At 42.7% G+C, this 27,107-nt stretch overlaps 1 protein-coding gene across 6 annotated transcripts in view; it reads right to left on the reverse strand.

Annotated features, from left to right (window-relative positions):
- The window catches only part of sh3kbp1 (SH3-domain kinase binding protein 1), a 55,206-nt gene that overhangs the window by 19,349 nt on the left and 8,750 nt on the right, over window positions 1-27,107 (reverse strand). For 2 of the 6 annotated variants that reach the window (XM_023798324.2, XM_023798327.2), the window contains 10 exons: window positions 9,377-9,488; window positions 6,891-6,997; window positions 4,235-4,367; window positions 3,909-4,105; window positions 3,040-3,115; window positions 2,789-2,883; window positions 2,613-2,714; window positions 2,476-2,527; window positions 2,093-2,188; window positions 1,838-2,003 (listed from right to left, as the gene is read on the reverse strand). In XM_023798324.2, the coding sequence (XP_023654092.2) occupies window positions 1,838-2,003; window positions 2,093-2,188; window positions 2,476-2,527; window positions 2,613-2,714; window positions 2,789-2,883; window positions 3,040-3,115; window positions 3,909-4,105; window positions 4,235-4,367; window positions 6,891-6,997; window positions 9,377-9,488 (1,136 nt within the window). Of the gene's footprint in view, window positions 1-1,837; window positions 2,004-2,092; window positions 2,189-2,475; window positions 2,528-2,612; window positions 2,715-2,788; window positions 2,884-3,039; window positions 3,116-3,908; window positions 4,106-4,234; window positions 4,368-6,890; window positions 7,001-9,376; window positions 9,489-27,107 lie in introns of all 6 variants that reach the window. The other 4 variants (XM_023798323.2, XM_023798326.2, XM_072711430.1 and 1 more) reach the window with 3 other exon arrangements.

Consider the following 27,107-nt stretch of genomic DNA (forward strand, 5'->3'; position numbering starts at 1 on the left):
CAAATAATTAATAAGAAATCTATTTTAAAATGTATTATATAATAATTACTGTTACTGTCTATCATTGTCTAAATGTATTTTTACTGTCTAAATGTATGTATTCAGCTAGTGTAAACAAGTAAGATGCTATCACAGCGAATGCGAGGCTGAGACTGAAGCATTACCCTTTGTTTCCACTGAGAGACTCATTTCCTCGCGCATAAAAGTTATCTTAGGTCTGCGTTCACGGTTTGACTTCTGAGATTCAGATCGAGTTCTAGGTAATTTTTTTTCGAACTGGATGGTTCGACTTAAGAAATTCGAGTTATAATGAGTTTGAGAACTGAGGTATCACTGTACTTTGCTTATAGTAATCAAGTAGTCCGCCGCTTACAGTGTTCATTTTGGGTCTTTTTAAACATGAGAACATATAGAAAAAATCAAGACTACACTAATTCTTCTTTTTTTTTACTTCATGTGATTGCCTAGCTTTGTCTTGCGGTAACCCGTCTGCTTCTGGCTAGCTACCTGAGGCTAATGTTGTATGCATAGAAAACATGACGGGTAAAAGAAAGGCATTTTCTCTCAATGACAAATATAGACTCCTCAAAGCTTATGATAAATTGCCAGAAAAAGAGTCACTGAGATGCAGAAGCGAAACTACAATAAGCGCTTTGAGACAATGTTACGTTGTGAAAATGCGCTGTATTAATAAAACTGAATTGAATATTTATGTACAGTACTGTACTGTATTATAGTGTATTTGAATTATACACAGTTCAGTAATTTAATTTGTACAGTACTGTAATTTGAAATGCGTTTGAAACTGCTGTACTGTATTATGAAATTGTCAATAAATTTAGTCCTTCACAGAATGGTTATATTTATACTGAAAATAAATTACACACAGGTGGACTCCATTTATATAATATTTTCTGTCCACTTTAAAAATATGTGCTACTTTGTGTTGGTCTATCACATAAAATCCCAATAAAATACATTTATTTATTTATACATCTAAGTTTGTGGTTGTAATGTGACAAAATGTTTAAGGGGTATGAATACTTTTTCAAAGTACTGTAATAAAGCTGCATGATATTGAAAAAAAATCAAATATCGGCATGTGATTTTGTTGTAATAAAAACTGGGATACTGACAAGGGGATAAAAATAAAATTCTCTCAAACCCATGTGAGTAATTTAAACTGCAAGAATGAAAATTATCATGAATGGTTCAGAAAGCACATGCAGAGCTCATGCAAAAGCAGCGGCAGTAAACTTTACACTGAATTTTTAAACATATACTAGATAATGTTGATAAGGAACAATCATTAAAATTGCAATGCTTGCTAAGTTTTGTTTCTGCTGAAAAAGTAAAAATGTTAGAGAAACGTAACCCCCCTGCACTATAATGTCCATACTCTATGAAAGTATGAAAAAGCCTGATCTCAAACGAGCTTATGGAGTCCTTATGATGTCAGAACTGCATGTGCATGACATGCGATGTTGGTATTAATATCGCATATCATCCAGCCCTGTAATATACTACAGCCATTTTTTGATTTTGGTACAAAATACCCTGCCTCACGTTGTGATGTCATTCGGCGCTGATACCAGTTTTTTTGTCACTCGAAAACGAACTGCTTGAAATACCAAAAGTACGGTACCTGGTAAGTTGGAAAAGTGCCCTCTGTCTCTCTCTGTATCTTTGTCTCTTTAGGTCTATGATGCTCTGTCTCACTCTCTGTCTGTGACTCTCTCTGAGTGTCTCTCTGTCTGTCTGTGACTCTCTCTGAGTGTCTCTCTGTCTGTGACTCTCTCTCTCTGACTGTCTGTTTGTCCCACTCTCGCTCTCTCACTGGGCGCTGGGCACAGCTGGCCTCTCGGGTCGCTCTGGCCTCCTCGGCACAGAGGAGACGGGGGGGGGACGTCCCAGCGAGTTGGTGGCCTTGGGGGGCAGGGGCTTCTTCGGGGGGATCCCAGGGAGGGCCGGCTTTGGGATTTCCACCACCTTCACCTCGTCACCTGGCATATGCATACAGGAAGGGAGTGTGTCACTGGGGTCTGCACCACCTGAAGAGGGACAGAGCAGGGCAGAGCGGGCCAATGCCTACCTCTGTCCTCCCCCCGCTGGGGCAGGCACTCGGGCCGCTCGGGGGGGACCTTCTTCATGTCTGTTTTGCCATCCGGTTTGCTGTCTGGCTTCCTCTCTGAGGACACAGAGGGGTGAAAGTTCAACACTGGCTTCAGCGTGGCAGCCTTGGCGCCCATTCCTAGCAGCCTCAGGGCACGTGGGCAACCGGCATTGGAGTGCCCTGACTCACACACACGGCAGACACACGAGTATGCACCTGACACACCAGGGCTGATTCCCGCAGGAAAGGTCAGGTGACACACTTATGATCAAGACACCTGGGAACAACACTGACAGGGAAGCGAGAGAGACACGACAGAGAGCGAGATGTTGGAGGAAGAAGAGCATGGAAAAGGCCATTACCTGCATTCTGTTTGGCTGAGGGGGCAGCTGGAGGGGGCGGTTTCTTAGGCCTCTGTGAAGACAGGGAAAGGTTAATCTTCAGGAAGCCTCCAGGGGGTGACAGAGAGCTGCTGAGACCTGGTGCTGGGGCAGCCTACCTCCTTCTCCACCTCAGGGACTAAGAGCTTGACAAAGTTGTCTGGGAACACGCCTTGTTTGCCATTCAGCTCGCCAAGCCACCAGCCGGTGTCCGCACACTCCTGCGGGGTCAGGGGTCACAGATCAGGGGTCAAGGGTCACAGGGCACAGCCCCGAGACTTGACCTGACACTCACCTTGGTGATAATTACTACAATGTCGCCCTCCTTGATGGACAACTCGTCTTCGTTCTGTGCCTCGTATGGAAACAGCACTTTGCAGAACTCCTTTGCTGCGGAGAGGAGATCAGAGCGGCTCAAAATCACCAAGCCAGGCCCCAAAACACAGCCGTCCAATCAAAACACAGTCCAGCATCCCCCCGACCCAGCACCGCACCCCCAAACCCACCCCAGCATAGCCCCCAGTGTGACGACGTAAGGCTGCTAACCTTTAGCCTTGGCATCAGGATCAGACTTCACAGCGTCCTGGCCGCCTGCGGGGGGAGGGGCTTTCTTCACAGCCTGCTGTGGGCAGGGGGACAGCCAGACACACATAAAGATCCAAAAGTGGCACACGGTCAGCAGCCCAGGCACATACCAGGGACACGCAGCGAGGAGGCGACACACAGAACCCACATGTAAAACATCCCAACGCCACAACCTGCTGAGCCTCCTGGGCCCCTAAACACCTTTAAGCCGAACACAGGAACGCAGGCAGCGTATTTATCAGAGATCCGGAAGCAGGGAGGGGAGCTGAAGCAGCAGCAACAGAGAGCAGAGACACGGGAGCAGTGTCTACAGCAGTAAAATGCGTAAAAATATACGGCAGATACAGAGAGCCAGAAAGATCAGGGTATAGAGAAACAGAGAGATAGACAGAGATAAAAAGATAGAGAGACAGATAGACGGAGAGATGTTTCTTACTCCCATTCCTCCAGCAGACTCGGCTCGCCCCGCCATGCAAATGCAGCATCTTTACATCTCAATGTAAATCCGGTGGGGACAAGAGAGACTGGCGGCTGTTGTCACGGCACACAGCCCATCACGCTGTCACTCTCCGTCACTCAGCGTCATTCTCAGCCACTCTCCATCACTTGTCACTCTCTGTCACTCCTCATCACACCTTGTCACTGTCGCACCTCACCGCTCTATTACTCTCTATCACTCCCCATCACTCTGTCACACCCTGTCACTCCTCACAATGATTTTCTATCACTCCCTTTCACTCTCCTTCTCACCACCATCACTCTGTCACTCTCCATGACTCTCAGTCACAGCAGGACACTGGGTTGCAGTGAGAGCATGGAGGGCTGCTGACCTTCTCCAATTCGGCGTCAGCATCCATGGAGCGCGGCCGCAGCTTGATGGCCTGGTCTTTGAAGATGTCCCCAAAGCCAACACCACGGACCTTCTTGGGCTGGATCCCACCACTGCCGGACGCCACACTGCCCGTGTCGGAGCGCACGCTGCCTGAGTCTCCGCCATCGCTCTCCGAGCCTGTGCTGTCCTTCATGCCTGCCAGGTTCAAAGAGAGTTACCACGGTGCCGCCATTGCACAGTTGGTTGCTCCCCATATCTGCCTTAGTCTCTTATGTAAGGCGTTAGCAGGGGAACAGACCCACACATGAGAGCAGTGGGACTCACTGGTGCGGCCACTGCGGCTGTCCTCCTGGGGAGTGGGCGGGTCCTCAGCCTCATCCAGCAACAGCTTGGTGAAGTTAGAGGGGAACATGCCAACCTTTCCATGGAGAGTGCCTTCCCACCAGCCCTCCTCCACCTGCGGTCAAACAGTCACGTGGCCACACCCTCTTATTAACATGTGCCCCTCCCAAACAGTCATGTGGCCACACCCTCTTATTAACATATGCCCCTCCCAAACAGTCACGTGGCCACACCCTCTTATTAACATGTGCCCCTCCCAAACAGTCACGTGGCCACACCCTCTTACTAATATGTGCCCCTCCCAAACAGTCAAGTGGCCACGCCCTCTTATTAACATGTGCCCCTCCCAAACAGTCATGTGGTCACGCCCTCTTATTAACATGTGCCCCTCCCAAACAGTCACGTGGCCACGCCCTCTTATTAACATGTGCCCCTCCCAAACAGTCACGTGGCCACACCCTCTTACTAATATGTGCCCCTCCCAAACAGTCAAGTGGCCACGCCCTCTTATTAACATGTGCCCCTCCCAAACAGTCATGTGGTCACGCCCTCTTATTAACATGTGCCCCTCCCAAACAGTCACGTGGCCACGCCCTCTTATTAACATGCACATCTCCCACACAGTTTGTTAATTAAAACAAAGCATCGCGATGGCCCGCAGCGGGTGTTGACGCGATGTGATTTCTGCCCAGTGCTCTGAATGTCAAAGTCAAGAAATTCAATGAAGCGCGGGTAAACGGCCGGAGTAACTATGACTCTCTTAATGTAGCCAAATGCCTCGTCATCTAATTAGTGACGAGCATAGATGGATGAACGAGATTCCCACCGTCCCTACCTACTATCTAGCGCAGGGGTGCCCAAACATTTTCCCTTATTGGGCCAAAATGAAAATCTATCGGAGGACCGCGGGCCAAATGTAATATTTTACACAAAATACAAACACTAATAGTAAAGTAAAGTAGGCTACTTTTATTTATCAAACAGTTATCTAACCTTCCTTTCTGTGTAAATAACATTAAACAAAATATGACAAATAAGTCATATATAGGCATTTAGAGCATGTCTAAACTTTTGTAATCACATGTAGTGCAAAATGTCAAAGAGTGCATGTCCAACAGCAACACAACAACAGTAGCAACAATATAAGCAAAGACTCATGGGACTTTTTGTAAATTGTTAAAATATGACTATTTATGAAGTGTGGAAATGTACATATGTGCACAGATATACTCTACATTACCCTTATAGTTGCTTGTATTTCAATTTTAGTCTTAGATATTTCAAATGTAATCAAAGCACCATGAGTGAGGACTGTATAATATACAGTCGAACCCACTTATCTCGACCTCAGCTAACCCGCCAACCCTATTAAGTCGACGTTTTTGAAGTGGAACCGCCAAATTCCCTTATTGCAATAGCATTTCTCATCGGTTATGTCGATTCTTTTATGTCGCCGAACCCTAATATCTCGAGCACGAAAGAGGGCCAAAATCGCCACTTAACATCGGTTATCTCGATCCCCGTAACTAATCGCCGGCTTTTTAAAATGTATCACAAGTGCTAAACAGCGCGTATTCAAATCGCATTCGCATGGTAATTCGCTGAACAACGCAGGTGAAACGCGATCTAGGTAAATCCCCATCAAAATCAAAGCCAAGCATATCTGCATGCGGCAATGACAACGAAGATGAAGAAGATGCGGACGAAGATTTGGAACCAATTCCCTCTGCCGGTGAGGTGATAGAAATGCTACAAAAAATTTGAAAGTATGGTTCTTTTGTAGGGGATGGACTGTTTTAGACAGCATAAATAATATCGAAGCATTTGTTTTCAAGCAGACTGTTAAAGGCAAAAAGCAACTAAGCATTTTAGACTTTGTAAAGAAACCATATTAACTGCGTTTACGATACATTTCAGAGCTGTCAGAGCGAAATGACTTGTGAATGTAATTTTGACACTGCAGATTTGCTTTTTGTAACAACGAATTACACCCCGCAGGTTTTTTTGTGATTTTGTGAGCGATCTTTGTGTTTGCAGTGTTGGATAATATAATTAAAGGTTTGTATCGAGAATCGACGGTGGTTTTTATTGTATACTGGTAAATCTCCGCTTTTAGTTGGTGCACATATGCCTTTTGTTGTTAGCCGACATGTATGTGCATTTTTATAGCATGCCGATCGCGTCATCAAACAAATCACGGCAACGCCAAAAACCCGTGCATGTACATTCTAATTTATTAACGCACATAAATACATTTCAAGCATATATATCTTAATACAGTATATTGCCGCCATATTGGTTTTCGGTTATCTCGATCATCGGTTATCTCGACGCTTTTTGGGAACCCCCTAGTCCGGCGACATAACCGGGTTCGACTGTATATTAGTTAGGCCAACGTACACTAAAAAGTAAACGCACTGATAGCTACATTGGGATTCTTGCTTTAAGAATTTTTGAAACAAATTTTAGTACAGTATAATTTAAAATTTTAGATATTCATTGGCGGGCCAATCTAAATAGTACGGCGGGCCAACCTTGGCCCGCGGGCCCCACTTTGGGCACCCCTGATCTAGCGAAACCACACTCGTATTATAGCACACATGGCCTTCATGGGTGACCAAGTAGCCAGCTAACTCACCTCGGCCAGAATCTCGATGACATCCCCGATCTTCAGCTCCAGCTCGTCCTCATTCTGAGGGGCGTAGCTGAAGGCCACCTTACATCTCCTCCTGCGGATGGCGTCTCCTGCTGGCCACGGGGCCGACGGGTGAGACGGCGGGTTGGCAGGTCAAGATATTGTCATGGTCATAATGAGGGTAAATGCCCCCCCATTTAACAATAACAGAGTGTGTATTATGGGGGGGGGGGCATGTCACATCAGCAGGTTAGGGATCAGTGCCAATGACCTGGAAAATTGCTGGTTTAAATCAGAGGAATCCTCTCACTATGAGGCCCCTGTTATGCCACCTGCTGGCTGACCCTAAGCCTTCCACAGACACTTCATGTCTTTCATGGAGAGCCAGAAGGATTTTTGAAAACCACCAAACTGTAAAATCTCTCATATCTGGCATTAAAGTAACCAAAATATAAGCATAAAAATTAAAAATTAATAATAACATTATTCTATTAAAAATGTACACTAAAAATAACAGAGAAAAGCATTGTGCAATACAAATGTCAGTTCCTGTGCATGATTTTCAGTTCAGTATGCACAAAGAAATGAATGAATACATTTACTGACACGGGCGGAACCTAAATTCACAAGTAGCTCTTCAACACGGAAACATTATGTTAATTGTTTCTGAGAGTTACGGCTAATGCTGGTTACAGTGAGTCATAATTGGCACTTTGAGAACATTCTAGCATTGAAGAGGGAGTACTTAATACTGTTATACTGAGCTCAGACATGCTACTGAAAACACAAGCAAACATGCCAACTCATTTGAGGTGACATCAAGTGAATGTATTTACTACCAGAGCAAGGCAAACCGCCTCGGAAAGTCAGTCTCCCCAATTTTTACCAGTAAATTCAAACTGGGCTGAAAAATAACTATAGGCTATATGAGTGTTTAGTAGGGTTATGACTACAAATTTTTTTCCAAAGCTTGAATTTTCCTGATGTTGCATTTGATGAACTTTTACCCATAGATCACTTTTTTGAAGTTAATTTTATTGGATCATGGAAAAACCTCCCGCACCTAACACCCCATCTGGCATTTCCTAATCATGTGTGGGTAGTCAGAGAGACTACCAATCTAAGAAGATTGTGGCTCCATTGAGAGTACAAAACTGTCTAGAAATGTGGATCCATGGAAAATTCCGGAACTTCTAGAATTGTTCCAGTAGACATTCAATTTTACCTGGATAACGTTTGGAACAAACCGGATTTGTGAAAAGTGGACTTTCACATTTAATTGGCCAAAGGCTGTAAGTAGTTCAATTATCATTGCACTGCATATTATTATTTGTAAGGTAATTGCTATTGCTGTTTTGTCTTATTAAATTGTTGAATTTTAAAAGGACTGTATGTGCCGTCCATTGCAGTCAGCCTGCTTTAGACCTTGCAACAAGCAGGAACTTGACCAAACAGATTTGAGGTTTAAAACTGTAAATGTATACTATATAGTTGTTCAAATCACATCATTCATACAATTTTGCTTTCTTTGCAGTAATTTTTGCACTTATTGCATTTTTCCTTCTTCCAAATTGGGGAGAACAGCTGAGGGTAACTTGTGATTTCATTGCAACTACATGGTCGCGGGTCTGGTTTTCTAACCAACACTACTCAGATGGATTATGAAGACCTGCTGTCAGCAATATCCAATATTCAGTGTCCCAAAGCTGTAAAATGCTTCTCTACTCACTGGAAAAATGAACCATCAGTGCTTGATGTGCCTCGCTCCAACATAGTAGCGGAGAGAGCTGTAAAGTTGACGGAGGAGGTTCATTCTACTTGCAAAACTGACAAATATCTTAACAGTAAATTTATGAACACTAATACACAAATCTGAAACACTATTAAAAACACTAAAAATGCTATATGTACTCATTTCCATGTATTCCTCATGTGTATTGTATGTAAAACTTACATGTTTGAGCCGCTAGGTGTTTCAATGTGCGGGAGGTTTTTTCATGTTATGGCAAAACCAAAGTCATTTTTGTGAGTTTTAGGTAAAATTTCATCAATTACAACCCCAGGCTAATAAATTTGAGATTTGTCATAACCCTAGTGTTTAGTGCTACAGATATGCATACAGGCTGTAGTTCCTTATAATCTTTTAGGTTTATCTTTTAGACACATTGCCTTTTGTTTGGTATATAATAATTTCTAATTGTGTTCATTTGCAGTTTTAGTAATAAATAATCTCAAAACAAATTCTGTTTCTCCTGCTGTACCAAAATTGCACCGAACAATAAACCTAAAATTAAGTTTTGTACCAAAACATGAGTTATGTGTCCTGCTACTACACCCATTCGCCACTAGATGCCGCCCTGCACCAGCTACTCAGCAGAGTCCTTTCCATGGCAACACATAATCATCAGCTAAATCTCATCGGCAGACAGAGGCAGCTGCCTCAGCCAGGCCAGCTGCAGACCACCTCCTCCCCCGGGGCATGTCCGTACCTTTCTTGACGGCCCGCATGCTGGGCTCAGACCCCGGGCTGGGGGTGCCGTTGGGGAGCTCTGCCTTCTTAGCTCCGCTGCTGACCTCCTTCTTGACCTCCTTCTTGATCTCCTACAGAGGGAGCAGAGTGTTCAATCCCAGGGAAACCCTACCTAACCTGCAAAGTCGGTGCCTTCCAGACCCGTCCGCCTCCCTCCCAGCACTGGCATGGGGCAATTCAGCTGTGCATCGGACCCTGGGGGAGCTGGCACTCAGTAAGCAAAGCAGCGTGATGACAGCTAGAGGAGCAGGGCCATCTGACAGGAAGGACGGGCCCCTAGATGCAGCCATGCCCACCCAGCTGCCGCATCCACTTCCTGTTCCTGTCAGTGAGTGAGCTGAGGTTAGGCTGCGCAAACACACGCAGATGGCATGCAGACACACACAGCCGGCACCCAGACACACGCAGCCGGTGCCCAAACACACCCAGCCAGTGCCCAAACACACACAGCCTGCATGCAACCACATGCAGAGGGCATTCACATGCACGCAGCCCAGTGATACATGCGTCTGCAAACACATGCAGATGTCATGCACATTCAGACAGGTACCACCCAGACACGTACTGTCAGGGATCAGCGCCTCACTTGGCTGAAAGAGACACACATGTGCTCGACACATTTAAAAATAAACTAGTTTCCGTCAACCACGTTTTGTTTGATGGCTGACAAGCACCCGTCCCCCCCCAGCAGGATGAGGACACACCCAGCACATTGCAGCAAGAGAAGAGGCCGCAGCTGGTGGTGCGTTTCGATGGCTCTCACCCACCCTAGGCCAAAATGACCTGAGGACAGACCTGCTGTCACACCAACCTCCGCTTTGCTCATGATTTCCATGGCAGCAGCACTCGCAGATCTCACGTGCCGCCCCGCCCCGACAGCCCTCAGAGTCGTTCAGGGCTCCGCCAGTGAGAGGTAGGCTTGGCGAGAGCCCAGCAGGGCATGGATCTTAGGACGCTTTTCCACCGCACCAAGTACCGTACTTTTGGTACTTAAAGAAAGTACCAATACTGCAGTACTTTAAGGTGCTGGTTTTCCACTGGCATAAAAACTGGTACCGATGTCGAATGACATCACAATGCAAGGCAAGGCATTTTGTACTGAATTTAAAAAATAGCTGTAGTATATTATAGGGCTGGACGATGCGTGATATTCATACCAACATTGCATGTTATGCACAACAGTTTTAAATAACAAAACAAATGTCAGTTACTTATATAATTTTCCACTATGTTTAAGTTCACCAGATAACATGACATTGACCTTTTTCTTTTTTTATTGGTCTTAAAATAGAAAGTCCATAGGTTACAAGCCTCCAAATAAAACTGAAGTGTACTATACTCTTTCAAATAATAATAAGCGCAGGGTAATATTATTAATATCAACATCGCATGTTATGCACATATAATTCTTACATCACTAGTCAGCTAGATTAAGATCAGGCTTTTTCTTACTTTCAATTCTGTACGAACATTATAGTGCAGGGAGTTCAAGTTTAAAACATTTTTAATCTTTCATAGAAAAAAACCCTGACTAGTTTGCTGTCCTGGTATTTTACACAAAATCCTTTTTACATTTCTTGTCATGCCATCCTGATCTTTTTGTTGTATCCGTTCTTCCAACGAGACTGCAATTTTTTTTTTGTGTTTTCAGTGTTTTCTGAATTCACAACTGTTTTCAGGGTGGTGTTTGTATTGTGTTTCAGAGCCAAGATAACCAATTGACAAAGAAAGTGTGTCAAGTGCCACCCCAAAGTAGCGAAGTACCAAAACAGTACCCCACCTGGTTTGGCACTTTTAGTACTGATGCTCAACCGGGCGTCAATGGAAAAGGAAAAGTACCAAAAGGACCATATACCAAAAGTAAGGTACTTGGTGCAGCGGAAAAATCCCCTTATGGACTGCGGTGCGGACGCTTAGCGAGCTGGCATCTCCAACTGGGTGCAGACAGGAAGTATGCTGGGAGACAGCTCCTGCTCCAGCAGCCACCCCTCCCCCCCACCGGACAAACTCGGAGGAATCTCTCTACAGGACTCTCTGCTGACAGTAGGGGGCACTAGAATCTGAGCGCATATGCTTCACTGCCATTTACGGTCAGGCTGCTGGAATCTTTTCACCAAACATCTGCCATGCCCCCACACTGGGTCCCTTGCTTCCCGGTCAGGAAAGCGGAGTGGGGGGGACCTGTACGGTTATGGGAACTTTGCTTTGGCTATTTCAATTCCTGGCCATATTCCGGCCGGCTCCCCTAGAGCTCCGTGTGCAGGAAGTGTCCCATTTCTCACTGTAATGTGGCTCCTTTTCACCTCCTCCCAGCCCAGCTGCTGCATTCCTGCTTTTTGTCCGCTGGGCGTGACCCCCCCAGGACTGCTCCAGCTACGGCCATAAGGGGGCAGCCATACGCACGGCTCTGAACCGGAACATCTACAACACTTTAACAATGAAGCTAGAAGAAGGACAGGTGGATGGAGAGAAACACCCCCGCAAACACACCCCTGCAAGCAGAGAGATACACCAGCGCCACCTTTGCTCAAGGAGAGTTAATGTGCCAGTGACTCTAGGTGTGAAGGGATCATGCTTTTCTGGGAAGGACACAAGCCAAGCGGCCGCAGGAGGTGGAAGACGCTATACCAGTGGTTCTTAACCTTGTTGGAGGTACTGACCCCACCAGTTTCATATGCGCGTTCACCGAACCCTTCTTAATTGGAAAAATAAAATATGATTTTTTCAAATTCAAAACATAGGTATACAGTGGTATGACGTACCATCACGACAGTTACAATTCGACTACTGTGCGCACCAAATTCCCCGCAGCACAGATAGGCCAAGCGATGTTGCTTGATCACCTGCAGCCAATGATGGACAAGCGGGGCGTGTCATCACGAATCATATGAGTCGGGTGTGTGTTTTGACCTCCGCCGAACCCGCGAGACTGACTCACCGAACCCCTGGGGTTCGATCGAACCCAGGTTAAGAACCACTGCGCTATACAGTGGGCTGCTCAGACTCCACTGCTAAGTGACGAAAGTGTTCAGCGCGACAGCAACCTGGGCCAAAAGGAAACATGTTAAGCGGAAAAACAAAGGCTACTATGCTCTTAAAGGAGAGTGGCCTTGATGACACAGTGTGGCCTCGGGAACTCCCAGCATGCTCAAGAAAAACAGCCCAATTTCCTGAATAGCCCAAGTTCCAGAACACACAGACACGGAGACACAAACGCAGATGTACACAAACAGACAGATAGACAAGAGACACAAAGACAGACACACAGAAACATTAAGACTCTAAACAGAGCACTATGAAAGGGTAACCACTGACTTCCCTTGGTCTATGATCACAGTGTGTGTTATCTGGATATATACTGATATATTGCACTTTCACACACTAACGTTGGTGTATAACTGAAGCATTTCAGCTTTGACGAGTTTCCAGACCTGTCACATGAATCAGACAGAGGCATGGGCACCAAGGACAGATGGACGTGCAGATAATGCGCCACCCCCGCAGATGCACAGCGGCACGACTGGACAGAAGACTTCAGTGCGTCTGTATACAAAACGTGATATTACACTGTGACACATCAGGGCCCAGAGGCCAGACCTCACCCTGGGGGCCCATCATCACCTAGCCAAACACCTCCATGTCACGAGGCCCACTGGTGGTCTGCCTGCTGCATTCTGGACCATCCGTGCAGGTGCTGATCGCTTTCTCATATGGCCCCATCTGGAGGAGGCCATCTTGAGGCACAGCACTGGAATATGTGGGCAGGGACTTGCACTGAGGCTGCCAATCCCTATGCATGTCTCCCCATTTCACATGACGTGCAGATGTCCAATCAGGAGACAGTTTCTATGGGAAGACGCTTCACTCAGCAGAGTCTGGCCCTCGGACAGAAAGCAGCAGCGCGGCTGTAATCCAGAGACTGTGGGCGAGTTCTGGAAGCAGCCAGGATTTGTCCATCTTACAGCCCGTTTCTAAAGGCATTTGTGTGCAACAGGATTTGGAACGAGAGAGGAAGAGGATCTGCACTCCTGTGTCCTGTTTGCACCAAGACATGAATGTCTTACTTCCTGGGAGAAGTTAAACAGTCACATAGGCAGAAACAGATAGCAAACACTGGGCAACCAAGATCATGTCACAGAACAACAATGGGGTGTTGCTTACATACTTTATGCTGAACTCCATCCATTTATTTTTTGTAACTGCTTATCCTATTCAGGGTCATGGGGGGTCTGGAGCCTATCCCGGAGGCTACAGGCACAAGGCAGGGAACAACCCAGGATGGGGTGCTAACCCATCACAGGGCACACTGACACATCATTCACTCAGACATGCACAGAAGAAAATTGTTGTGCTGATTAAAAAAGCAATAAAACTGGCCTTCTTCGGATTAGTTGAGTCTCCAGTTGTGGGTTCGATTACAAGGTCAAAATGGTCAAAAACAAATAACTTTCTTCTGAAACTCAACAGTCTATTCTTGTTCTGAGAAATGAAGGCTATTGCATGCGAGAAATTGCCAGGAAACTGAAGACCTGGTACAATGCTGTGTACTACTCCCTTCACAGAGCAGTACAAACCAGCTCTAACCACAATAGAAAGAGGAGAGGGAGGCCCCGGTGTACAAGTAAGCAAGAAGATCTTCAACTGGCAGATTCATTAAACAGTATCCGCAAAAGTCCAGTCTCAACATCCACAATGAAGATGCTGGCCTTCTAGGCAGAATTCCAAAGAAAAAGCGGTATTTTAGAATGGCCAATAAAAAGAAAAGACTGAGATGGGCAAATGAACACGGATATTAGGCAGAGGAAGACTGTGAAAAAGTGCCATGGATAGACAAGCCTAAATTTGAGGTGTTTGTTAGCAAAGAGCGCAGATCAAATGAAAAGATGCTGGAGGAGTGCTTGATGACATTGTTATGGGAGCAGCCTGACCGAATGGTACATAAGAAGTGCCCATCAAGCCAATCCAACTTGTGGGAGATGCTTCAGGAAGCACAGGATGAAATCTCTATCAGGTTACCATAACAAACTGACACCTAGAATGCCCAAGTTCTACAAGGCTGTAACTGCTGCCAATGGAGGACTCTTTAATGAAAGTAAAGCTTGAAGAACACAATTATTATTTTCAAAAATGATTATTTCTAAGTATATCAATTATTATTTTCCATTTATTTAGTTGTTGGAGGTACTGACCCCACCAGTTTCATATGCGCGTTCACCGAACCCTTCTTAATTGGAAAAATAAAATATGATTTTTTCAAATTCAAAACATAGGTATACAGTGGTATGACCACTATACAGTGGTACCTTGATTCTCGAACTTAATCCATTCCGGACTCTGGATCGAATCCTAAAAAGTTTGAGTTCTGATCGAATTTTTCCCATAAGCAATAATGGAAAACCAATTAATTGGTTCCCGGCCCCCCAAAATTACACCTAAATATGTTTTTTTTTTTTTTAGCATTTAAACACAAAATGAACAGGATAAAACAAGAAGAGCATTTTTTTCTTAATGTCTTCCAAAACGATAAAGATATTATCCCAACATTACCCCTGTCCTGACCCGATAGTCCGCTCCTTTCGTGTGCCACGCCCCCTCATTAACGTGTGGGATCCCCATGTGATCAGCTGTTTCTGGTTGTTGTCATTAGTCCTCTGTATTAAGTCCACGTTTCAGTTTGTTTCCCCAGTCTGGTCATTGGGTGCGTTCGACTTGGCTACAGCGCTGGCTTAAAGCAACGCATTCTGATCCTGACACAATGCATTACGGTTAGATGCATTGCGACCTCTCACCCGGCTGCACAAACTGGAACCGCCTCCGTGACGACACCTTTGCCCTTATTGGCTGAAGAGTTTAGTTACACACATGACGTTTGTATTCCAGGCAGTTCCGATGCGTAATCTGCTATTTCTCCCGAATATCACGTAAAGCAGTGAGAACTGGTTTTCAGTTCATTTACCTGGTAAAATAAAGTTTAAATAAATGACATAAATGCTCTAATAGTACACGTAAGTTAGTGGTTAATTTATTGTTAGTTACTGTAATGTTGCGCTGCTTTATTTGGTTAATCGTCCAGTCTGTGAAGAAGGCATTCAAGTAAGAATTGCATTGTAGTATGACTCATTTCCTGGCGCGTACAATTTATATTAGATCATTGTTCACGGTTTGACTTCTGATATTCAGATCGAGTTCCAGGTCAAACTGGTTTGTTTGACTTTCAAGAAATTCGAGTTCTAGTGAGTTCGAGAACCGAGGTACCACTGTATTTCCTATTCAAACTCATTTCATGAATGTTTTCATGGAAAAGAAGGACATTTCGAAGTGACCACAAACAGTAACGTTATGCTTCATGGTTTTGCTTTCAGGACATTCTGGGCTACTCAGATCGTCATGATTTGATGTTTAATTCAGGTCATGATTTGATGTGTAAATGCTGACACAGTCTTGATATCCTTCTTATGAGGAAAAACTACATGCGCCTAATGAAATTTCTAAATTTTGGATGTCATCTAATATAAAAATTTGCAAGCAGTACAAATATATGGCTTAATATTGTGAAGGAATGGTGAGTGAAAAGGTGGGAATGAATAGCTTTGATTTTGCATCCATTTGGTAACTTCTTGAAGCAGCAATGCACGCTTTTATATTTTTTAATTTTTATTACTTTATGATAACTGAAAGAAATTGAAATAGAAAGGCATTGCTTAATTGATGATCCATTGAAGTGAAGAAATACTGAAATTTTGGCCTATAAAATGACTTCTTGATCATTCTGAGAAAGCACTACTTTACCCAATAACGCATGCATACCTGTGTGACTATTTACATTGCCTGTGAGCATGCCGGGATATGTGGACCCCAGCCAGCGCTACACTTTCTTTGTGGGGACTCTCCATTCATTTCTATGCAGAAAACTCTAATCCTAGCATGATGACCTTAACCCCTACCCATCCCTAACCTTAAGTAACCAAACAAAATATGAGGCTTTTGGCATTTTTACTTTTTTGACTGCATTCATGGATCTTTGAAATCTGAGAAATGGTCCCCACAATGTAAAAAAAAAAATAGGTTTTATCACCTTGTGGAGGACATTTGGTCCCCACAATGTAATATATACCTAATACACACACACACACAACACTATCTTAAACATAATATAAACTTCAAGTCTAATATAAGCTCAAAAGATATACTTTTAGGAGTGCCATGGATTTGTTTTGCTTATATTTACTGTTCTGATGATACTTGGTAGTTCGTGGATAATTGCTGAAACGAATATGCCCTTTGTGTTCTGGGGCAGAGCATGTGAGCGGAGCGGAGCGGAGCGTGAGCAAGGAGCGGAGCGGGCGGAATTTGGTCAGAGCGCGGAGCGGGTTTTCTAATTAAGGCTGGAGCGGTCGCTTTGTCTCGCTCCAATTTCGCTCCGATACCGCTCACACTACAATTCTGAGGCGTGCCCAAATCTACCCAGAATTCATCTGTACAATTATCAAGACTGTTACACAAATTGGCCGAGATGGAATTCGCAAAGTATTTCACAAAGGAAACTGATAAATCATACAAATGTACTATTCTTATCAAACGTATAGATGACAAGAATGTACAGCAAGAACAACAATGTGGTGAAACTGTTTCAGTGAGTAAAGATTCACTTTAGAATCACTTTTCTCAGAAACATGAGTGTGCTACGCGAACAAGCGGAAGCCAGCGCAAAACGCGTGCAAGTTTTATATGGTTGTAGCATATCAAGTCTATAAAGTAAATTAAAGTATAAAAGCCTATAAAGTAAATATTGGTAATCAAATAAATTCGTTTTGTCATTCAAAGTAGGTCTAATAAGATTTTTTTAAAATTTCACGTAACGTAAAATTTTATTTTAGAGACGTGCTGCATCAACAGAAAAAAATTGAGGAATTTAAAACGTGTCTGTATATTCTTTAGGCTATTAAACACACTGATTCCTTTATTTTTAAGCCTATTTTTGTGTGGAATGCCATTTCCAAACCTGTCCGTTGTTGCCGATAGGTTGCTTAAAAATAAATATTTTCTATTCTGACTTGCAATGTTGCCGTTGCTCATATTTCTTTATGACATAAGGCTTCGGTTTAAGGTGACATTTGTTAGGCATGCAGATTATTTGTTCCTCTGTTAAATTGGAGCGAGCGTGGAGCGATTTGACTGGAGCGGGAGGACATTTTAGTGGAGCGAGGAGCGGTGTTGAGCGGAGCGGCTTAGTGCGAATTAGAGCGGAGGAGCGGGCGGAGCCAACAGCCTCGTGAGCGAGGAGCGGAAATTCTCACCGCTCCGCTCCGCTCACATGCTCTGTTCTGGGGTACATTTTAGTGGAAAATATTTAAATATTTATGCCTCATTGTGCACAGGGTTACTCTGAAATACTTGGACAACCACATCAGGCAAGTTCTCTCAATTCCAAAGATATGCGATCCTTCTCTAAGTCCGTGTGTTATACCGATCCAAAGCTACAAGCCTGAGATTAATGGGTGTGAAAATCAACACATTTTCTGTTTCTTGGGTTCAATGGGTTAAAACACATATAGTTATCAGAAGAGGTACAGATGTTGGAATGGATACAGTTATTAGAATAGAATAGCAGCTTTATTGCCCGGTGATCACAGCCAGTGGAGATGTTTGTTAATACAGCTTATGCCAGTACAGAAAACCAGATAAACGGGGTATAAACTAGGGGTGTAGCAATTTATCAATTCTGATCGATATATCGATTGTTAAGACCACGATAAGATTTAATCAGCTGAACATGTATGGAGACTCTGCACTCTGAGTGTGCTCTCACCTGGAGGCAGGTATTACAGTGTGCTGATGTGACATGTCCACATGTTGGGACATCCAACAGCCAGAGGCAGGGGCCCAGACCATGCCTGCATTCATTCATAATACCAGTTCATAAAAGCAGGCTGGGCAACCCCCCCCACCCCCTTCCATCCACATTGGAGGGCCTGATCAAACAGGACCTAGGGCTGTAATCAGAGACTCACCAAATGACCAGCCAAGGACCGAAATCAGCCAATTTTCAGAGCCCTCCGCTTGGACTAGAGACCAGCCGGTCAGTATCATCCATTTCCAATTCCAAACCAGTCCGTTTTATGCATACACCACACATCATACACACAGCGGTGCAGGCAATAGCCTTACAGTTGTCTGCACACTCAGAGCCAGACGCTAACATGTCGTTTGTCTGGACGCTCTTCACTGTGAGTGAAGATGACAGAAAGTTTGCAATTTTTAATACATATAAAGCCAAAGCAAACCGTGGGGGAACCACCACGATAACGTGGTGAAACATTGGAGGTAAACTTTAAACTGATTATTAAATATACTACATAATCCCGAAAAGGAATATTCATTAAAATTGCAAAGCTAGCTAAAGTTTTTTTCCTAAGAGTAAAAATGTTTTAGCGAAACTTTAACCCCCTGTGCTATAATGTCCATACAAAATTGAAGGTATGAAAAAGCCTGATCTTAATCTAGCTTACTAGCAATGTAAGAATTGTATGTACATAACATGCGTTGTTGATATTAATATTACCCTGTATCAATTATTTGGAAGAGTATAGTACACTTCAGTTTTATTTGGAAGTTTGTAACTTACGAACTTGTTTATTTTAAGACAAATAAAAAAATATATATCAATGTGAATTTGAACATGCTGGAAAATTATATAGGTAACTGACTTTTGTTTTGTTATTTAAAACCGTTGCACCTGCTCTTGTTTGTTAAAGTAAAATATGTTAGATAAAGTTGGGTGTACAGCAACTCATTTTCAGTTAACTTCAGTTAATTGTGACTCTTTCCAGTCACAGAGCACTTTATTTTGCGACTTGTTTAAGTTAGAGAAGATCCTGTAACTTAATGCAGTTTGGGGGAAACTGCATTAACAATTTATTTTATTATGAAAATTAAATTTTGCATTGCATGTCAATTACAGTACTTAGAAAGAAAAAAATAATATCAGCAAGTCACACTTGCAAAAAAACATCGGAATCGGTCAAGAAAATTGCAATTGTTGCATCTCTAGCTGTAATCGTACACATATTCATCGTGTGAGGTTCAGTACACCATTTTCTGTTCGGTATGCACAATAAAATGAATTAATACATTTACTGACACAGATGGAACCTAAATTCACAAGTCGATGTTCAACATAGAACACATTATGCTAATTGTGGCTGAGTTGGTTATGGCTAATGCTCTCTGAGTGGTTACAGGCGGTTTGAGAACATTTCGATTTCCCAATAAATTACATCAGCACCGGAGAGAGATTAGTTATTGAGACTGTCTGTCTGAAATTGGATATATTTGCTGGAAACACATTCAATGTACCAACAAAAGTTGGAAATTTAAATGGATGTTCTTGATCAACAGTCACCACACACACACACCATGTCAAATATGCAAGTAATACATTCCACAATAAGTGACTTTGTTGAACAAATACTTACTAACAATGGGTCTCATTCACCAATATTTTCTTAAGAACTCTCTTAAATGTGTTCCTGCGAAATTTGTTAAGAACAACCTACGTCGGATTCATGACATGTTCTTAAGAATGGTGAATCCCACGTCTTCGTAACTGAAAGCTCGTGCCAGTTTGTCCTAATTAGCATAGGGAAACGCCCTGCAATTTCCCATAAAAGCGCATGAGACTGTAGGGTCATGTGCAAGGAATGGCGAAGAGGCGCACAGGCTGTGAGCCGCTTGGCACTAAGAGGAAAAAAAACTTCAGTAATGCTGAAGTAGAAGTATTAATACAGTAAAATCCCGCTATAGCGTGCTCGCTTATAACAGAATATCGTCTATAACGGACGAGGTCCGCTGGTCCCGGGCGTGCGCCTTTAAGAACATGCAGAAAAAGCATTGGATATAGCAGACTCACATATAATGGAATTTCGCTTATAACAGGCAAACAATTTCGTCCCCAGGGCCACTTTTAACTGTAGTTTTGTTCGCTATAACGGACATGCAGGCCCCCAAGAAAGCTGATACATGGAAAGATATCACCTTCTCTGTGAACGCTGTGTGCCAAATGATCTTCAAACATGCGTTCCCTTCTCAGAGCGTGATTGGCAAGCTCTTCAAGAAGTAACAGAAATGCCATTTTGATAGCAAGGCCAATGCACAGAAACAGACCTATTCCGCATGATCGCCGTTACTACCATGAAAATAATTTTTACACTTTAAAATGATTTTTTACATTTTACTTCTATAAATTATTCAAATACTATCATTTTATGAACTGTAGAATGAACAAAACTGCTATAACCGATTATTTTGAACAAACTATCATTACTGAAATGTGCGTACGAATGGTCTTGAGTGTGCGTAGATTCTGTTCTTAGCTAAGAACAAATTCAGATAAGAAAACATTGGTGAAAGTCAGAATCTTCGTAAAAAAGTGCGCACGTGGGGTTTAAGAACAAATTTGTTCATAAGAACGGTTGGTGAATGAGGCCCAATGATCTTGTTAGCGCAGGTACAGGAATAATTTGGCAACAGGCTTAAGCGATATCTCCCTTATGAAGATTAATCAGTAGGATTCATTAATAGGTTATTTATGACACATCTGAACTGTTAATTTCTATTTATTTGTTTTTTATATAAAACATCTATATTTACTAGGGGTGTAACAGGATCTCATGTCACGAGATCTCGCGATATTACGACATGAGATTTCTCGTCTGAGTGAAAAACGGTCTCGCGAAGGCGCTGCATAAGCATCAGCTGACATAAGCATGTCGGCATCTGACGAAATTACCACAGTAGATGCCCCAGACACTTTTAAATCTTTTGTGTGGCAGCATTTTGCGTACCCGGCAGAAAATATAAACAGCGAGATAGTGACAGACAAGACATATTGATGCACCATCCTGGAAGAGTTGGACTACCTGTGCAACCTCTGTAGGGTCTAGGTATGACCTCGTGATCTGTAAGCATTGCAGGAAATTAATGCCGTACACAGCGCCTAACGCTACTACAATGCTAAGCCATTTGCAGCACCATCATTTACTTAAATGCACTGCACCGGTGAAGAAAACATTAAAAATGTTTTATGTTTGTTATTTATATTGTTTTATTTATATTCTATTTTATGTTCAATTGAGTAATACGAGAGAAGCCTGTCATTTGAGTTTGTGGTGAAATATTTTATGGTGCTAGATATTTGTTCTGTTCTTTACTGCATATGATGATGGTGATTATTTAACACATTTCACCATACTGTACATCTGCATTATTTGTCTTTCAAATTAATCAAATAAAAGGCTGCTTTCCAGTAATATATTTCCTCTTTGAAGCTTTCCTTAAAATAGTTAAAATATCGTCTTGTTCTCGTGAACCCAATATCGTGTGTCGTCTCATCTCGTGGGCTGAGTATATTGTTACACCCCTAATATTTACACAACATGCAAACTCCACACAACATGCAAGCAACATGCAAACTTATAGTTGTTTGTAGGCTCTATGCTTGGCTACAGCATAGGGTCTGCATAATGTTAACTTGACGTATACACAGTCTATAGCATGTTAGGTAAAGTTGAAATATAAGACATAACATTATTATTATCGTTGTTATTATTGTTGCTGTGGTTATAAATATGGTAGGTCCTTGGATGTGTGTTAGCATCTGCTTGGAATTATAAGCTAGAAAAGACTCCATACCATTGTGAAAGTGTTTATTTTATATATTAAATGTGTTCCTTCCAGTAACCACTTGAATGACACGACTCACTCTCTCTCTCACACACACAGACACACACAACTTTATTTTCATACTGTCGGATACTCAAAATTGAACTTTACACAATCTGTATCTAAATTTCTCTGCTAGCTTGTACTCACAGAAGAGCAATCTTTTTCACAGGTATCACACTAAGTCTTTATATGCAAAGTGCACTGTGGTGTCTCAAAAGACCACACACAATTGCACACATGCTTGCTCACATCTTTCTTTTGTACAGGTTGTACCATCTGATATTTGGACTTCATATGGTATTTACACATTGTACACATTGTACTCAAGTTAACAGATATTTCTTTTAGCATTGTCCACAACACCACACTAAATGATGTTAACACACACACACACACACACCCCTTTTATTTGTTTATAGCATCTAATATTTTAACTTTACACATTCTTATAACAGGTTGGGTACACTTCAACGTGACATTTTATTTCATCCTTTTGTGACACATTTATAATGCATATAAGAACATAAGAACATAAGAAATTTACAAACGAGAGGAGGCCATTCGGCCCATCAAGCTCGTTTGGGGAGAACTTAGCTAATAGCTCAGAGTTGTTAAAATCTTATCCAGCTCTGATTTAAAGGAACCCATGGTTTTAGCTTCCACTACAATAGCAGGAAGACTATTCCATACTCTGACTACACGCTGTGTAAAGAAGTGCTTCCTCAAATTTGTTTTAAAATGTTCTCCCGCTAATTTCCACTTATGGCCACGAGTTCTAGTATTTAGACTAATATTGAAATAGTCATTTGGCTGAACAGCATCCAGACCCGTTAGAATCTTATAGACCTGAATCATATCCCCCCTTAGTCTCCTTTGCTCAAGGCTGAACAGATTCAGTTCCGCTAACCTCTCCTCGTAAGACATTCCTCTAAGACCAGGAATCATTCTCGTAGCTCTTCGTTGCACCTTTTCTAAGGCAGCAATGTCCTTCTTGAGGTGTGGTGACCAAACCTGCACACAGTATTCTAGGTGGGGTCTTACCAAGGAATTATATAAGTGTAACATCACCTCCCTTGACTTAAACTCCACACATCTAGAGATATAACCCAACATTCTGTTCGCCTTTTTTATTGCTTCCCCACATTGGCGAGAGTGGGACATGGAAGCATCAACATACATACCGAGATCTTTCTCGTAATCAGCTACCTTTATTTCAGTGGAACCCATAAAATATCTGTACTGTATATTTCTGCTCCCTGCATGGATTACCTTACATTTATCTGTGTTAAATTTCATCTGCCAAGTATCAGCCCATTCGCTAATTAAATCCAGATCCCGTTGAAGCCTCTCTGCTGCTAGATTAGTATCTGCTACCCCGCCCACCTTAGTGTCGTCTGCAAATTTAACCAGTTTACTGTATGTATTCGTGTCAATATCATTAATGTAAATTAGGAACAATAGTGGTCCTAAAATTGAACCCTGCGGTACCCCACTATAAACGGAGGCCCACTGTGACATAGTGCCTCTAATAACTACTCGCTGCTTCCTATCAGTTAGCCAGTTTTTGATCCAAGCTGCCACAGTTCCTAAAATTCCTGCAGCTTTAAGCTTTAACAAGAGCCGTTTGTGGGGGACAACATCAAAGGCTTTCTGGAAATCTAAGTAAATCACATCATAGGCCTTTTTGTGATCAATTTCACTTGTAGCTTCCTCAAAGAATTCAAGCAGATTCGTTAAGCAGGATCTACCTCTCCTAAATCCATGTTGGCTATCCTTTATAATGTTATTTGCATCTAGGTAATCTACCATTTTCACTTGAATTATAGCTTCCATTATTTTTCCAGTAATGCTAGTTAAACTGATTGGCCTATAGTTTGCTGGATTACTTCTATCCCCTTTTTTGAATATGGGTGTTATATTAGCATGCTTCCAATCTGATGGTACCACACCGGCAGATAACGATTTCTGGAATATTAAAGTCAAAGGTTGGCTAATAATATCCCTCATCTCTTTCAAGACTATAGGTAAGATGCCATCAGGCCCCTGCGATTTATTTATTTTGAGTTTAGCTAGGCTTAGTATCACATCAACCTCAGTTATACATATATTGGTCATAGACGATGCTGTATTTGTATTAATTGGTGGCAAGTTACTTGTGTTCTCTATTGTGAACACCCTTGAAAAATAATCATTAAACTCGTTTACCATATCAATTTCGTTATCAATTATAAGGCCCTTACTATCCTGCAAATTAGTGATTTCAGCTTTTAGTGCTCTCTTGGAGTTAAAATATTGGAAGAAACCTTTACTGTCATGCTTAGCCTCCAATGCAATTTTTCTTTCTACATCCCTCTTTGATAGCCTAATGTCATTTTTTAACTCTGCCTGTAGACTTAGATACTCCTGCTTGATTTTGAAATCATTAGTTATTTTCCAGTTGTGGAACAGAGCCCTTTTCCTCCTGACTTTATTCTTAATTTCCTTAGTAAACCACCTTGGTTGTCGTTTCCTAGATTTAGTTTTGCTGGAAACAGGTATGAAGTCCTCTTGCACTTGCAACAATGTGCTTTTGAAAAATTCCCATGCCTCTTCAACTGTTTTGCTATTTAACTCTGTCCAGTTTACAGTTTCTAATTTCCGTCTCATACCATTAAAGTTAGCCTTCCTAACATTGTATACTTTTAATTTAGACTTTGCTCTTCGTACACTAAAATTAACCTCGAATTTAACCATGTTATGATCACTACCGTACAATGGGTCTAAAACCTCTAATTTTCCAATCCTATCCTGGTTATTACAAAAAACGAGATCAAGAAGGGCTTCTCCCCTGGTAGGAGTATTAACAAACTGAGTAAAAAAACAATCCTGTACTAATTCCACCATCTCAAGTTCATTTACAGAAGAGCCAGAGACTGTGTCCCACTGTATCCCAGGTAAATTAAAATCACCCATAACCACCACATCATTTTTATTACTCATAATCCTGATATCATCATATAATATTCTGCTTTCCTCTACAGCTACATTAGGTGCCCTATAACAAACCCCGACAATTAGGCCATTTGAATCTTTAGCATCAAGTTTGATCCATACAGCTTCTGAATTTTTATTTTTATCAGTGAGATCCCTTGCCTGCAAGTTTTCTTTTACGTATACTGCAACACCACCTCCCTTCTTGCCTATCCGGTCTCTACGGAACAACGTATAACCATCCATATTATATTCATCACCATCATTGTCACTCATCCATGTTTCAGTTATTCCTATAATGTCGTAATTGTCTGAAGAAATTAAAGCCTCTAAGTTATTAATTTTGTTTCTAATACTCCTAGCATTCAAATACAGTCCACTAATGGTAGGCCTTTTACAGTGTCTACTTTTAATATTTAATTGGGCTTTCCGTCTCTCCCCACATAAATTCTTAACTGACCTCCCTGCCCCCCCAGTCCCTAGTTTAAACATTCCTCAACTATTCTGCACATACGCCTCCCCAATACACTGGTTCCCCTATGGTTCAGATGCAACCCGTCCGGCTTGAACAGGTCCCACCTGTTCCAGAAGGTCTTCCAGTGCCCCATAAACCTGAACCCCTCTTTCCTACACCACCATTTTAGCCACGCATTTAATCCCCTTATCTCAGCTAATTTTGCCTGACTTGCACGTGGCACGGGAAGTATTCCAGAGAATACCACCGTGGATGTTCTGCTTCTAAGCTTATCCGCGACTTCTATAAATTTATCTTGCAGAACAGCCCTTCTGCCCTTTCCTATGTCATTGGTGCCAACATGCACCACGACCACTGGATCCACCCCGGCTGGGGCCAAAAGCCTGTCCACTCGATCTGGAAGGTCCCCTACCTGGGCACCAGGCAGGCAAGACACCGTACGGGACCCTCTATCACGGGTGCACACATAACTATCTACACCTCTTATAATTGAATCCCCTACTACCACAACCTCCCTCCTACTGGGGTTAGGTGGCTCCTTGGTGCCCAAGGGCCCACCTGCCTCCCCAGTCTCTTCCGGCTCTAAAGCTGGAAGCACCTGAAAGCGGTTAGAAACCGTTACTTCAGGTGATGCCGCCTCTGTGAACTGTGTACGCCCTTTTCTACGTCTAGGACCTACGTTCACCCAGCTCTCTCGACCTACCTGTTCATCATTCTCCCCCCTCCCCGCTTGTGACGTACACATAGTCTCCCTAGAAGGCGTATTAACTCTCTCCTTTAACTCATTGCTATGCTGGATGAGAGCCAGTCGCTCCTCTAGGTCACGAACCTGGACCATGAGTGAGTCAACTAACCCACATCGCTCGCAGACGAAGTCCGACTGGACGCAAGCATCCAGAAGGGCAAACATCTTGCAAACACAACACTGAGCTGGCCCCATAATTACCTAACTCACTATGTCCCCGTCCTTTACTCCCAGCCCAGTATATTAAGAGAATATTTAAACTTTTAGTTGATCTAATTAACGTATAGTTAAAACAAAGTGCCGAGTACACTAAAACACTAAATTAACACTTGCGTTAAATCGGTACTTTATTATAAATTATCCAGCAGCGTCAGCGATAACAACCTTTAAATTTAACTTTTAAAATAACCAAATTTACAATTACTTACCCGAGATTAACTTCCTGCTGAACCACGTTTAGCTTAAACTAAAGCGAAGTTGCTCTAGGGAGGCCAAAAAACCACAAAAACCCTCTCAAAGCAGGCTACTGCCGGAGCGGGAAAAAAAGTGGAAAATGTCCTCCCGGCCCCGACCTGTATATATATACACACACACACACATATACACACACACACATATACACACACACACACACACTCACCTAAAGGATTATTAGGAATACCATATATTGCGCTTACGTCACGTTAGTGCAGACATAACTGCATGCATAAATAATCTGTCTTAAACTTTTACAACATAATGATAAATTTACACATATCATTACTGTATACTTCACTT

Source organism: Paramormyrops kingsleyae, chromosome 4 (genome assembly GCF_048594095.1).
Source record: "Paramormyrops kingsleyae isolate MSU_618 chromosome 4, PKINGS_0.4, whole genome shotgun sequence".
Taxonomy (NCBI): domain Eukaryota; kingdom Metazoa; phylum Chordata; class Actinopteri; order Osteoglossiformes; family Mormyridae; genus Paramormyrops; species Paramormyrops kingsleyae.